General features: G+C 41.2%; 1 protein-coding gene across 2 annotated transcripts in view; it reads right to left on the bottom strand.

Moving 5' to 3' along the window:
* Positions 1-14728, bottom strand: part of top2a (DNA topoisomerase II alpha) — a 33122-nt gene extending 18394 nt beyond the window's left edge. The window contains exons 1-22 of one of the 2 annotated variants that reach the window (XM_034106759.2): positions 14547-14728; positions 14211-14301; positions 14049-14112; positions 13777-13922; positions 11016-11113; positions 10717-10929; positions 10357-10530; positions 9609-9710; positions 9378-9515; positions 9145-9283; positions 8407-8564; positions 5387-5512; positions 5149-5259; positions 4730-4835; positions 4491-4600; positions 3652-3744; positions 3448-3562; positions 3238-3359; positions 2551-2699; positions 2068-2299; positions 1794-1928; positions 766-966 (exon numbers count right to left, since the gene is read on the bottom strand). In XM_034106759.2, coding sequence (XP_033962650.1) covers positions 766-966; positions 1794-1928; positions 2068-2299; positions 2551-2699; positions 3238-3359; positions 3448-3562; positions 3652-3744; positions 4491-4600; positions 4730-4835; positions 5149-5259; positions 5387-5512; positions 8407-8564; positions 9145-9283; positions 9378-9515; positions 9609-9710; positions 10357-10530; positions 10717-10929; positions 11016-11113; positions 13777-13922; positions 14049-14112; positions 14211-14301; positions 14547-14642 — 2919 coding nt within the window. In that variant the 5' untranslated portion in view covers positions 14643-14728. The remainder of the gene's footprint in view (positions 1-765; positions 967-1793; positions 1929-2067; positions 2300-2550; positions 2700-3237; positions 3360-3447; positions 3563-3651; positions 3745-4490; positions 4601-4729; positions 4836-5148; positions 5260-5386; positions 5513-8406; positions 8565-9144; positions 9284-9377; positions 9516-9608; positions 9711-10356; positions 10531-10716; positions 10930-11015; positions 11114-13776; positions 13923-14048; positions 14113-14210; positions 14302-14546) is intronic. The other variant, XM_034106758.2, reaches the window with a different exon arrangement.
* Positions 14729-15405: the final 677 nt, after the last annotated feature.

The raw sequence follows: 15405 nt of genomic DNA, 5'->3' as shown, positions 1-15405 counted from the left end.
TATAGAAAATGATTTACATGAAATCAGGATATACAAAAAAAAAACGACATACAGTATACTATGACAAAATATGTGCAGTATTGTTATGAAAAGTAGAAAGCTGCGCAGATACAAGGAGAGGTAGCTTGTGTACAGATTATTCGGAGGGTTGTGCAGAACTGGCAATACTTATATGAAATAAATAAAAACAAGATATTGTTTGCATCGTGTGCATTAATGTAATGCAAAGAGCCTATTTGAACAGTATGTTTTTAACAGTTGAATACCCTGAACCTTAAGTATAATTCAACTGAAAAACCAATACAAAAATTAAATTATACATTTAAATAAATAATATCAAAATAATAAATACCAATAAAGAGGATCAACAAATATTTGAGCGCACTTCCACAACCTACTAATGTGTCACACAACCTGTATTGTTAAATTATACTGCTACACACAGTACTCTTATTTTGGTAACCCCTTATCTGGAAACCGGAAGTAACTAGGAGGCTCCGGCTTGACGAGGTTAGTGAAAGTTGACGGGCAGGATGTATAACGCAAGACAAATTGAGAGCATCATTGCGAAAGCAAATGCAGCAAAATAATCTTTTTATTTCGATTACGTCGTTTTCATAATCGTTGCAAGCCAAAATCGTAATCGAGATTAAAATACAATTAATTGCACAGCCCTAGTCTATAGAGCGGCTGAAGGCAAGTGTCAGTGGGGGTCCGGGCAAGTAGAAGAAAGAGTCTATACATCCTTGTGTGTGTAAATCTTACCATAGAATTGCAGGTGAGGCTGGTCTGGAGCTTGAAGACTTTGTGGAGGCCGGCAGCCTCGGCTTCAATCAGCTTCTCGGGGGCCATCTTGACCAGAAAGCGCACGGTGGTGTCGGTGTGGTACTCCTTGTAGTCAGTGATCAGAGGAGGGACTTTCTCTGTGCCGTTCATCATGGGCTCCAGAACGTTCTCCTTGTAGCTCTACACAACACAGAAGGCCGGGAAATCACAAAGTGGTCTCAAAAAGTTTCATTTGAGTTTCTATTGCAAAACCCAAGTGTCAATCACGATTTATTTGAAAACATCCATTTGTTAAAAAAAAATATGTGCACAGTATGTTTTATCAGTTGATTAACCTGTACTCTAAGTATAATTAAACTGAAAACACAATAAATGAATTAAAAAATATATATATAAAAAAATGAATTAAAAATAATCGTTTAATTTCGATTACGTTGTTTTCGTAATCGTTGCAAGCCAAAATGGTAATCGAGTTTAATCGATTAATTGCACAGCCCTAGCAAGTGGTGATAAAAGTATTCAGATACTTTACTTCAGGAAAAGTCCTCAATTGAAAATGTTACTCATGACAAAGTATCATAAGCTAAATGTTGTTAAATGTAATACCAATGCAGAACACTTTTAGAAAATTCTAAAATATTTTAAATAAACATCCTTAAAAAAAAAACGTGTAAGTTATTCAAATAATTAGAAAAGCTCTTAAAGGTTTATAAAAAAATGATGGTTAAATGATGGTTAATCTCATATAGAACAAAACAAAATTTTAACATTTTAAACGTTGATGTTTTTATTCGGAAATTATAATTAGAAAAAAGTAACTAGTGCCTTAATCTGTCAAATGAAAGCAGGAAAAAAGTACAACATGTCACTTTGAATTGGAGCAATATAATTTGCCCTTGAACAAATTGTTCAAGGGCAAATTATATTACCACTGAACAGCATCAATGCACATGACTGAACATCCTGAACACACTCCTGACAGAAAGGACAAAGCTTTTTGGACTAACCTGAGTCCATGCTTTGATAGGAAGTTCAGAGATCTCGATGGTGGTGGAGTCGATGATGGCCACCTCTCCACTGACGAAGTACGAGTTGTCCACCACGTTGTCGATTGTGCCTTTGAAGCCTTTGTAGTTTGGAAGCTATGGGAGAAAAAAAGCACCCATATCATCAGAATCAGAAACTTTATACAATGAATATATGATGATAAATGACATCTGGTGTCCTCAGATTTGATCATATAAGACAGTAATGTTCAGGAAGTCATTTGTGCTTCCTCACCATGGGCTGAGGCTCTTCTCCAGCAATCATACGGCGGATGTTGTTGACGATCTCTCGGACGTCGAAGTTGGGGATCTTGCTGGCCCAACCGGTGCCGATGCCCTCGGCGCCGTTCACCAGCACCATGGGGATGATGGGAATGTACCAATCCGGCTCTACGCGCTGGTTGTCGTCAATGTTGTACTTGAGAAGGTTGTCGTCCATATTTGGGAAGATGAGGCGAGTCAGAGGGCTGAAAGGACCGAGAGGGGGGGAGAATCTTTGAGTTTTCTTTTTCGGTATATTGAATTTGTTACAAGCTGGCTCTTTTTGTAACAAACGGAAAGAATATTTAAACAAAAGTTGCCAAAAACAATAGCAAAAACAGTACAAAACATCTGAGAAACTGAGTTTGCCTACATCTCAGAAATTCAAAGATGTAGGCAAACTGAAAAACTCCATATTCTCAAATGACATTTTGTAGTTTGTAGCGAGGATGCTGACCTGAGCATGGTGAAGATGTATCGAGGGCTGGCAGAGTCCTTGCCTCCGTGCAACCTGGTTCCAAACTGACCCATCGGCTGCAGCATGTTCAAGTTGTTGCTTCCCACAAAGTTCTGAGCCAACCCAACAATGGTCATCATCAGAGAGACCTGAAAAATGGAAAGTAAATCAACAATATTATGCAAAATGCTTAACATAGCTCCACAAGTTGGTACAATATTAATTTGCTATTAGGAGGTGCCTTTATTTCACTGCAAATTAATAACATGTATTCAACCAGAAACCATAAATCTGGTTAAGTATACATATTGTTTTCAGTGATTGAAATGTTGTGTTAAATGTCTCTTTACTTGTAACTTGTTTTAATATTTGGAGCAAATGGAGCTGCTGCAATGCAAAACAAATATAATATTACAACAAAGTGTCATCATATGGTCAATGAGAAATTTGAACGCAATAGACATACAAAGCTCAATAGATCAATTCTTTTAAAAGATTATGTCTTTTAAAAAAGGGGAAAATATTGTTTTAACAACATAATAATAAGCAGTAGAGTGACATGAAATTAACAGGCTAATCCAGAAACTGGAAGGACAAATAGAGAAAGCTTCATGGAAAGTGAGAAGAAATGATGATTGTTGTAGGCATATGTGGGAAATAAACATATCAAGTGTAGTTTAATCTCACCTCTCCATGGTGATAGGCTGACATCTCAGCCACCGATCCGGCCAGCTGCGCCACCTTCACCTCACGCTTGTCGTTCCTCTTGAAGCAGCAGAACAGCACCTTCCTCTGGCCGGGTTTCAGACCTGACACGCAAATGGAAACACACATTAAACCCCTCTCACAGCTTGTCTTAAGATTTACAGAATGTTCTCGTGATGGCGGTTCACGCACCGTCCACCAGGCACGGGAGGGACCTCTCATTGTCAGAGTTGGAGAACAGCACCAGCTCCTTGTTGACAAAGTCGTTGTAAGAGAGGGACTTAGTGTTCTGACCGTACAGGAAGTCCTGTGAAAAAAAACAATAAAAAGGTTGTAGAAATTTGATAGAAAAATGGGATCATTTCCAATCAAGTTCAATGAATTTTGGGACAGTACCTCAGGCAGGTTGTGAGCTCTGCGCTGGCGCCGGTCCAACATGAAGTTGGTCAGCCACACTTTCCTCTCCTCAATTTTCTTCTTGCTAAAGGCCTGGAAAAGAAAAAAGGGAAAAGAACGGTTATTACCACTCCAACTGATAAATAAATCAAATTGCAAATGCTCTACACCAGCGTTTCCGCCAGGGGGCGTCTTGTCGTCCAAAAAAAGAAATAATTAGAGAGAAGGTCCGAGTTTTTATCCCTTGAAATAACGAAAAGGACAAGGGCATCCATCCCTCTGTTGGAGGGGCAAAGGAGTATGGAGGGATTCTTTTCGCCGCCAGCAAAGCGTGTTCCTGTGACGGAAAGTGTACTGCCGGCGAGCCTTGGCGGGGGTGCTAGTGGAGCACGCGCGTGAACTGCGAGCGCCGCCGGCGAGCCTTGGCGGGGGTGCTAGTGGAGCACGCGCGTGAACTGCGAGCGCCGGAGCCTCGCAGCGGCGCTACTGAGGCTCCGTGGTAAACTGTGGTAACATGAAGAGCCGTTTAGGAGCCGGCTCTTCTTAGTGAGCCGAGCCAAATGATCCGGCTCACTAAAAAGAGCCGGAATTCCCATCACCAATACGTAAAGAGATAGTTTCTATAAGGGACGGCTCAATTCAAAATTCAAGTCACTTGAAACGACGTCACACACCTCTCTTTTTTGCTACTGTCGTATAGGTCTATATTTCTGTTGCTGCAGTATGTTAGTCTTTTATAGAACATCTTAATTTATCCAGAATATGTTCTATCGTGTATCATTGTGGATATACGTCTATTCTACTGTGGATAAGTTTATATTTGCCGGGTGGCATCTTACAAGGGTGATAGCTTCATCGTCTGCAGGTCCGCCGTACTTGAACGGGATGCGATGTTTCTGCATATCCGAGAAGTACTCCTTGGCTTCCTGCGATGTGCTGGTACCCAAACCTGGAGGGACAAAGGGCAAAAAAAGGTTAGATTATGAAAAAACACAAGGCTATATCCGAGACATTTCCCAGGTATGAAGGGTTGCTTACTTGGGTTTCTGAACTACCAACCAGGTGTTTTATAACAAACCTTTGTAGTATTTTGTTCTCCAAGATTTGAGGTTGGTCTGCGTGTCCTTCCATGCATTGTACTCAGGGATACTGTAGAAAGAGATGTGCTCCTTCTTGTGCGACACCTGAAAAGGGGGAAATAAAATAAATCCACAAACATATCTCTTATTCTTCTTCTTGTCGTTAAAATGGTCAAATGTCTTTGACAAAGAAATAATCAAATAAGGATTGAACATGACAGATTCTGTGGTTTTGACACCAGATGGCAGTGTTGTTTTAAATTCAGGGAGACAAGAGAAAAAGTAGAGACCTCTCAGGGCCTAGAAATGACGTTTGCTTTGACATTGTATGCTTTGTCCTGAAATCTTCTTGCTAGTTTCCATAATAAATTAAATAACTCCGCCTAAATATCGTGCGTTTTAGAGTGAGACTATGCACCTTGATGATGGGGGTGATGAACTCTTCCAGGAAGTTGTGGCGCAGCAGAGACGGCCAGTTATGGTGGATGAAGTTGATCAAAAGGCCCTTGATGTGGGAGCCATCTTGATCCTGCCAAAGCAACACAGTAGAGTCATTCATGTGACCAGTAGAGCTGAAGATGAATACCATTTGAGCTTGGCACTGTATCTAAATTGAAACGGTGAAAAGCAACAGGATTAAAAAAATGAATACAAACCTGATCTGTCATGATCATGATCTTGCCATAGCGCAGAGTCTTGAGGGATTCTGGGTCGCTGTAGTTCTTCTTGTACTGAAGGCCGAGGATCTTAATGACGCTGTTGATCTCATTGTTCTCCATGATCTGAGGAGGAAAACCAAAAAAAGGAAGGTAAACACAACATACAGATTCATACATTAAACATTCACTAGGGCTGCACCAATAGTCAAAATGTTATTAATGTGTTAAAATTAGGGATGGGTACCGAGCCCCGGTATTAAAGCAGGGTATATGCAGGAATCCTGAAGTCAAATTTAATACCTTTTAAGACCTTTTTTAAGACAATTTCCATACATTTTAAGACCTCATCGCAACTTCGAGTTCTAACCGGTTACATTGGCGACACTTCTACCTCACATTTACTATATTGATTGTAAGATAGCACAACTAAACAGAGTGCAGACAGACTACTGAAGCCTCCTCTCCACATGAACTGCAACCTCTCTGTGAAGGTCAGGGTTAATGCAGTATGCTGCTTTGTTGCTTCTGTACTCTGTGCTCTTTCATTCCAGTAAAACCATCAGAAACCATTAGAAACCAGTATTTGACCAATAAGCAAAACAATTGACAAAACTTTGAACTATGACATATATTAAACTTCATGAGCTTCAGCGGGGTCATGCCATATAGGAGCTCCCTCACAAATACCCAGGGGTTAAATTGGGCTGGGGCTGTCCGGGGCTAAGCCCGGCACATAGGACGATGCTCTGACGTCATCCCCCTCACACATTTGTCATATGTTTACAAAAAACGATATATATATATGTTAAGACTTTTCTCGTTCTTAATATAGACTATATTTAGGGTCGATATGTGTTGACCTTACTTTAAAATAGCAGATCTCTGTGACCGGATATAGTTTGGCTTAGACCCCGGCCCCACGAGGACGCATACAGTAAAACGCAAATGCAAAAAAGTCTTCCGTTCACACGCATTCGATTCATTAACGCGTCCGTTCACACTCGACCGCTGGAAACGATGTAGTACATATGCCAGGCCTGTAAGTGGCGCTACTGCCACCACAAAATACACCAAAAGCAGCGAAGAAGACCCCGGAGCATGGTTGTCCTTCTGTTTATTCTCCGCGGTGGACGGCGTGTTCTCCTGCTGTATATCTCTCAGCTAGTCCACTCAGCAGATAAACCCCCCCTCCCCCCCCCACAGAGCGGAGCAAGGCAACGAAACTTAAAATAAGAAGCAGCATTTTATGGCACCCTAAGCATGGGGCGCCTTGGGGGGGTTTCCCGACATGTTGTTTCAGTAAATTAAAGGGTGTTTCATGTTGTCGTTGCTGTGGACCTTCTTAATACCTTGGAAAATGCCGTTTAATACTTTTTAATAGCCTTAATTTTCGCTAAATTGATTTATCAACTTTTAATACTTTTTAAGACCCCGCGGACACCCTCTTATTAAAGACCGTGGTACCGTTAAGCTCCGACGTTATCGGTCTTTTTATCGGTACTGGAGACATGTCAAAAATATATGTGTTATTGCTACACAAAAATTATATTGCAGTTTTAGTGTCGCCAACTCCGTTTCCAATATGCAAAAAGACTGCAAAATGCGATTATTTTTAGTATTTTCGATCTTTCCAGTCCAGACGAGAGATCTCTCTCCTCCGCCTGCTTGCGAGGGGGGCGGGGCATCAGATACTGTTAACATCTCGAAGTTGCTTTAAAAGCATCAGAACAGTGGTTTCTGAACTGCTCACAACGGACGCAATGCGAATATTCTCACCCTAACCGCTGGAGTTTCACCGCGGCTGTCAGCTGTGTTTACTCCTGTCATTCAAACAGGATTGCACTTCAAGTCTAAAGTTTACATTTTAATTGTTTGGCACTGACTTTTCCTCATTGATGTTTTACTTAGTTATGTTTTACTCTCCTTTTCATATTTATTGATGTTACATCACTGCTTGTGCTACCTAAAACAGAAAGTGAATTTTTATACTGTGCCTTGAATATTTTATTTTATTTAGCAAGAAGTGCACTTTACTTGGTGAAGAAACCAGTGTTAACGTTTGTTGTGTAGGCCTACCTACTTGAACACTGAGGAAGCCATATCAAAATTCCTGTTGAATTGTTCATTCAGGGATTCATTGCAGAATTAAAACCAGCTTGAAATGGTATTTTGGTCTGTTGTAGGTGGTTGTACTGTTAAGTAACTTGAAAAATAACCATAATAACCGACATGAAAAAATATCGTGATAAATATCGTCTATCATGATACTGCTTGAAAAATATTGTGATATTATACTTTTCAATATCGCCCACCCCTACTTTGACAGTTATGAAAACAGAGGAGCGGCATTTCGGCGACACACCCACAGTATTATTGTATTGTATGAGAGAGGTTCCAGGTTGAATTGAGGTGAATATTTGTAATGTTCAGAGGTTGTTGTGTTTAATATTCATGAGAATATTTGTCAAATGATAATAAACAAACATTTGTATAAATCATATTTGTCCACTCATATGTTGATAAGAGTATTCAAAACCTGAAAAATATCCCTCTAAGGAATATTTAGAACATAAAAAAAGTGCGATTAATCGCGATTAACTATTTTTAATTGACTGACAGCCCTAGTTTTTATATGTTTCTAGTTATTGTGCTCTTTATTTAGTTTTTAATGATTATTTTACTCCTACTGTGTTGTTTTATATTTGTTCCCTGCACAGCACTTTGGTCAACTGAGGTGGTTTTAAATATAGATAAATAAAGATTGAGATTGAAAGTTACAACCGGCCCTTTGAGTGCAAGCATAATGCTGATGTGGCCCGAGATGAAATTGAGTTTGACACCCCTGCTGCGCTAAGGTATCCTGGCCAACAAATCATATTCTAGACTCAAAAAAAGGAGACAGGTTGGTAAAGATCCTTTTAAGAAAAATAATTGCAATTATTTTTGTTCCTCCAAATCGTGCAGCCCCATCTTCAAAACGACATGGCATGTCATGAGCAGAATGATGGTGGGTGTACCTGTTTGAGCGTGGCCTCCCGGACGTTGAGCATTTTTCCTCTGAGAGGGAAGACGCCATATCGGTCCCTGCCGACAACCCCAAGCCCGGCCACAGCCAACGTCTTGGCCGAGTCTCCCTCAGTGAGGATCAGCGTGCAACCGATGGAGTTCTTCCCACCTGCAAGACAACATGGTTACTGCAGGATGAGGGCAGCTCAGTTGTTAGGAAGTAACCGATAGATTAAAGCTTCATTCATAACGTGGACATTCAAAATCAACATTTCCATACTGAACAGCCTTTTCTTGGCATATCTATTTATTCTGTTAAAACCAGGCTGGTCTGCACAGATTCAGGTAAAGTTAAGGGTACAATAATATTATATTAGTTATACTTTTTGTATAAGATTCCAGTGGTAGTAGTAAACAGTAGGGCTGCACAATATATCGTGGGCTTGGACTGTGAGCCGTAGGGTCGCCGGTTCAAGTCACCGACCAGACCTAAATATGGAGTGTGGACTGCTACTCTGAGAGGTCCCAGTTCACCTCCTGCCCTGCCGTGGTGCCCTTGAGCAAGGCACCGGACACCCCCCCATTCCCATTGCTCCCCGGGCGCTGTACAATAGCTGCCCACTGCTCCTAGTACTAGACTCCTGGTACTAGGATGGGTTAAATGCAGAGAACACATTTCACTGAGTGCTCTGCATGTGTGACCATTAAAGAGGGTTTAATCCCTCCCAGATTTGTGAGCTATAAAATACCTGCGTCGTTGGCGTCGTCCAGTTTAGGCACCCCTTTGATTTTGGTGTGTTTAACACTCGAGCATTTCTTGTTGAGCTGATTCTGAGCCTTGAACTTCACCCAGTTCATGATACTCTCCACAATCCCACAGGATGTGGCCTGTGGATAACAGAAGATGAAGAGGAAATTGTGATTTTGGAATGATTACACTTGTCTGAGTAAGAATGCAATGTCAGTGGTTCTTCATTGGCACCTCTTTAATGAAGTGTGCACTGAGAGGACAGACGGATCCAAAGGTCTTCTGCTGCAGTGTCATGTTCTCTTTGGTCTGAGAGTCAAAGGTGGGGTTCTCAATCAGGCAATTGACAAACAGCCAAATGTGGTTCTTCACCTGAATGGAGAGAAGTAGGGTAAATTCAGTATCAGAGAATATTTCTAATATTTTCTACTCTATTGTTTTTTATTACTGCTCCAACAACTTTACCTGGAAAGGCTTGACGGCCACCCCGGCTTTATTCTTCTTCTTCACCACATCAATGAGCTTGGCGACCACCTGGTCAGCCACATAGTCGACGTGCCTCCCTCCCTGAGGTCCAAAGGACAAACACAAGATCCCATTTTCAGAATAAATTACATCAATCTGAATCCTAGTGACACAAAGTGGACTGGGAGAGAAGCCAAACATGTACTTTGCTGCCAAAGAGCCAGGTCTACTGGTTCAGTCAGCCTTCAAATGCCCATTTAATCAGGGCTAACTAATCAAGATGATAAATGATCAAAAGTGAAGTTGATTTTTCAATGTAGTAAGTCCCGGGGAATCACAAGTAGTGATTTGAGCGTCCCTGATAAAAATGTGTTGGATACATTATAGTGTTAAACATGTATTGGTGTTATGCATTACATTTAAACAAGAATAAGAAAATCAACCATTTATGATTAAATCAATATTTAGAAATACAACTATCTTTTTAAGATCCTTAAAAATGTAAATGCTTGGGGTTTCTTCGGGTGCAGGCTGTACAGCATTTCTCCACATTGTATTTTTAAGTTGGTTAAACAATTTGCAGGGTTTTTTTTCCCAATACTTAACTTGTGTTCAAAGAGTATCTGAATACATCACTGAACTACTTCAAACAATTGTAATATTGGATTCACAACTCACACTTCATCAATCACTCTGTTACATAGATACTTGTACAATAAATGCACAATTAAATATTCTGTGACGTTACCTTGGTGGTGGCAATGCTGTTGGTGAAGCTGACTTGCTGGAAACCTTTCTCACTCATGGTGAGGCAGACCTCCCAGCGGTCGTTGACGATTTCGTGGACCACGGTGAGGGGATTGCCAACCTCGTCCAGCTTGTCCTTCAGATACATGTCCACGTAGCTACGGAAGCCTGTAAGCTGAAGTCAAAGAAAGTTTTGATCACAAGATCAAAAATTCCTAAATATTCCTATATTCCTAAATAATCCCTAAAGGGTTATACAATAATCACTTAAATAGTTATTGTATGATGTACTTTTCTCATTATTAAACGGAACATTTTGTGCTATGGATTGAGCTTCAAAGTAACTAGCACGGTAACTTACTGGGATCTTCTTGCCGTTGAGGACCACACGGACACCTTTGGAGGCTCCAGCGATGTCGTATGCCCTCCTGGTCATCAGAGCCACCGTGTCTTTGTCCAGGGCGCTCATTTTAAACTTGGACAGGTCTGGCGTGAAGGTGATGCAAGTGAACTCATCTCCCCCAAAGGGTGTGATTTTAGAATCCCCTGTCCTGCTCATGTTGTCATACCAAGTCTGTGGGAAGCATTAGCATCATGTAAACATTTTCCTTTACAGTTAGCGATTACACAACTGTAAAAGGTGGTCAGCATGCCCCATACCTGCTTGAAATTCTTCTTTGACTCTTTACAGGCAGTCTCCACCGTGAACTTGGTGCTAAAGATGTTGCAAAGCTTAGCACCATATCCATTGCGTCCACCTAAAGACATATAATTGGTATGAAGATGTGGGTTAGGACAAAAAAAAAGATGTAGCTTGATTTTACGTCACCATACATGTGGCATTAAAATTACATTTCTGTTTGAGGTGTACAGAAATGTGTACCGGTACGGTGTACCGATACTTGAAAGGTACCGCGATACCCTGCCGTTAAAAACGGTACGATTCCTTCGTTTCATTAGTATCGGTACTTTAAGAATGACGGGAAAAAGTACTCCGGTGAGAAAGCGCCGTTTTAATAAGAGCTGTGTGTGTTCAGCGCTCTGCTTCCACTCCCTGCACTGCAGCCGTGCCTGCAGTCCCTCCCCTCTCAAGCACGTTCTAAGTCCCTCCCCTCTCTCGTGCACGCGGCCACGCGTTAGCTGCCAGAGCATGTGAGAAAACGAGAAGCATGGCTGCAAGTGGGAGTACAACTGCCGCTGCGCCTCGGCTTGTTGACAAAAAAGACGCCAGAAGCGAAATTTGTTAGTATTTGAGCGATATCTCTGACAGTGAGGGCAAGCCTACGGACACCACGAGGCCCGTCTGTGAGACATGTTTTAGATCCCTGCAAACCAAGAGAGCCAACACATCAGACTTGGCTAAGCACCCGCCGACCGGAATCCAGAGCTGTTTAAAGAATTTAAAGACAGACAGGTTAGCGAATGTGATAGATAACATAATTACATCATGCTCAAGCCCATGCCCTCAATCTAAGTCAAACAAGTGTAATTTATTTTGTGACAAACGAACGTTTTCGTAGTTTGACGAGGCAATTAATGGCAATGATAACTGTCTAATATGGCTATCTTTTTAGCTAACTTACCAATGTGGCTAACATCTGCAATATACATTTTGTCAATAATTATTTATTTATTTATGTTAATAAAATGTAAAAAAAATTATATTTTATAAAGCAAAAAAGTTGTTTGAGATGATGCTTCATTTTATTTAATACGAATTATTGTCATTTATTTTGTTTATTGTTCTCATTGTTTAAAAGTTTGTGTTATGGTTATGGTGTGAAATAAAGCACAATAATTACATTTAAGACCGTTTCCCTTTTTTTTTTAGAAAAGTATCGAAAAATAATCGGAATCGCAATTCTTGACTTGGTTTCGGTATTAGGGATGCCAGTGATTATTCGAATATTCGTTACAGTCTCCATAATCGAATATTATTTTTTAAAATCGATTTTATTTATATATATTTTTATTATTTATGTTTTTTTTTTTTCTGGCTTAGTTTCAACCAAAATATATATAAATATTAGGGCTGTCAGTCGATTAAAATATTTAATCGCGATTAATCGCATGATTGTCCATAGTTAATCGCGATTAATCGCAAATTAATCGCACATTTTTTATCTGTTCTAAATGTACCTTAGAGGAATATTTTTCAAGTTTTTAATACTCTTATCAACATATGAGTGGACAAATATGCTTTATGCTAATGTTTATTATCATTTGAACAATGACAAATATTCTCATGAATATTAAACACAACAACCTGGTACCTCTCATACAATACAAATGGTGTGTGTGTGTGTGTGTGTGTGTGTGTGTGTGTGTGTGTGTGTGTGTGTGTGTGTGTGTGTGTGTGTGTGTGTGTGTGTGTGTGTGTGTGTGTGTGTGTGTGTGTGTGTGTGTGTGTGTGTGTGTGTGTGTGATCGTTGGAGCTATGTGCAACTCAAGGCATATGCTCGAACGGGAGCTGCCTGGACGCTGCAATCATGTTGCTGCAATCATGAGTGTGCTGACTTCTCGTACAATGTCCCGCTGTCTGCTTCCTGCATCAAGTCAAGTGCTCGGTGCAGTTGTGTGGATGGAGCGCTCCTCTGTTTTCATTTAAACAGCTCCTTATATCCGTTAGCGCAGCTAGCTAGCACCAGATGCTAACAACAACAATAGCCGCGTTCACACTGCGGTACGGTAATGCACGTAAGGTCTCTCTCTCGCTCGGGCCACACACACACACACACACACACACACACACACACACACACACACACACACACACCACACACACACACACACACACACACACACACACACACACACACACACACACACACACACACACACACACCCTCCCTCCCGGTCCTCCCGATGGCCAGTCGGTGCCTGCCGGTGAGCGTGGAAGTGTGGTCTGCCACAAGCGGGCAGCAGGAGCGGGGCTGTCAGCATCAGCTGGTAGACGGTATTTTAAACTCGATGCGCTCTGAAACTACGGGGCGGCGGAGGAAAAAAAATACACATGCGTTAATCGCGTTAAAATAATTAGTGGCGTTAATTTTTTTTTGCGTTAACGCGTTATTAACGCGTTAACTTGACAGCCCTAATAAATATATATATGCTAATAACTGTTAAACATGTTCCAGTAAAGAAAACAACGGAATTCCTTTTGTCTGAGTTTTTGGGGGGGGTCGGTCGAATAATCGTTAATTATTCGCCGGGGCTGCCGAATAATCAATTTTGATCATGGTCAGTTTCTGGCAACCCTAATCGGTATCGAAACCAAAATGTTGGTATCGTGACAACACTAGCCACAACTAGAGACATTAAACCCAGGTTGATCAAACTCTGCATTTTTCTTTAAATACACTAATCAACGTTTTATTGTGCACTTGAATCAAAACAATCAAGTCTTCAGAATATATCTCACCAGTGACTTTCTTCTCGTCGTCATCATAGTTACTGGAGGTGAGGAGCTGTCCAAAGATGAGAGCCGGCACAAAGACCTTCTCCACCTTGTGCTGCACCACAGGAATACCCTTCCCATTGTTCCACACACTGATGGTGTTGTTTTCACTATAAAAAGGAAAAACATACATAAACATTTGATCATGTTCTTTAGTGATACCAATGAAGGCAATATAGCTGGATATGAGCAGTGCTATTTGACAATGGTTGTTCAATATCATATATATTACTCACACATCAATGTTGATCTTGATACAGTTCATATTCTTGTCCCTCTGCTTGTTGTCAGCTGCGTTCACTGGAGAAATAATTGGGGGGAAAAACATGCTTATACATGCGTTGCTAATGATAATTGACGTTGTACTCCATCTAAAGATTTAATGGCTTTTTACTCACCAAGGATCTCGTCGAAAATCTTGTAAAGCCCAGGCACAAATGTCACATCGCGGGAGTTCAGTCCCAGCACCTCATCATACACCCACAATTGCTAAAGAAGGAAGTCAAATAGTCACTACAAAGATCACGCATGCATTTGTATAATGTGAACCATGAATGCTTTGTCCTTCCAAAAAACATCCTGCAGTGAGCACAAATTGTCTTCAAAAAATATCTTAAAAAGTCTATCCTCACATCAGCTCCTGTTACATTTACCCAGGGACTCGGAATCAAGACAAGGTTTATTTAGAGAAGTCATCCATTTCAAAAGACAGACATTTCTGTGCGACCTCTTACTTGAGTGACAGGCTCCACAGAGCCGATGTAGGAGTCCGGTCGAAGCAAAATGTGCTCCAACTGGGTCTTCTTCTGATATATCCTCTCCACTGACATCCGGTTAGGATCTTTTTTTGTCTTGTCAAGCGGCTTGTTTTCAAGGAAGTTCTGTAGGGGAAGACACAAAGTTATCTCTTACATGAATGTCTTGCAATGCAGTAAAGACAGCAGGAAGAGTTGGTTACAAAAAATAAGGAACATCTGCAATATCACTTGATCAAACAGTTGTCCAATCACTTGAATATCGAGTTTATTCCAAGACAGAAGAAAACCCAAAACAATGTTGGTAAGATATTTTCTACTGACAAAATGTAAATAGGAAGTGCAGTCTACAAAAACTCCTAGAAAAGACTAGGGTCTGATTTCAATGACCAAGTCCGGCAGTGGCTCAGTCAGTAGGGGATTGGACTGTGAGCCGTAGGGTTGCCGGTTCAAGTCCCCGACCAGGCCTAAAAATGGAGTGTGGACTGCTACTTGGAGAGGTCCCAGTTCACCTCCTGCCTTGCCGCCCTTGAGCAAGGCACCGGGCAAGCCCCTTCCCCCATTGCTCCCCGGGAGCTGTGCAATAGCTGCCCTCTACTCCTAGTACTAGGTTGCGGTCGGATAATACAAAAATCAGCTCCTAGCGTCTATCCCTAGACCTCTGAGTGAAACGTCACGGGGTTAAGGGATAGTGGATAGGAGAATTCAAAAGGACTTAGGAGAAGAGACTGCGGTACTTTAGAGAATCCGACTGCACTATCCGACGTGTTTATGATGCGCCAGCGGACGTCATGAATGTGCGTCTGCTGCTGTGGGGAAACTATGGAAACTACAGTTT

Source organism: Pseudochaenichthys georgianus, chromosome 19, assembly GCF_902827115.2.
Source record: "Pseudochaenichthys georgianus chromosome 19, fPseGeo1.2, whole genome shotgun sequence".
Lineage (NCBI taxonomy): Eukaryota > Metazoa > Chordata > Actinopteri > Perciformes > Channichthyidae > Pseudochaenichthys > Pseudochaenichthys georgianus.
The sequence above is the reverse complement of the archived record's forward strand: the minus strand, read 5'-3'. Positions and strand labels throughout refer to the sequence as shown.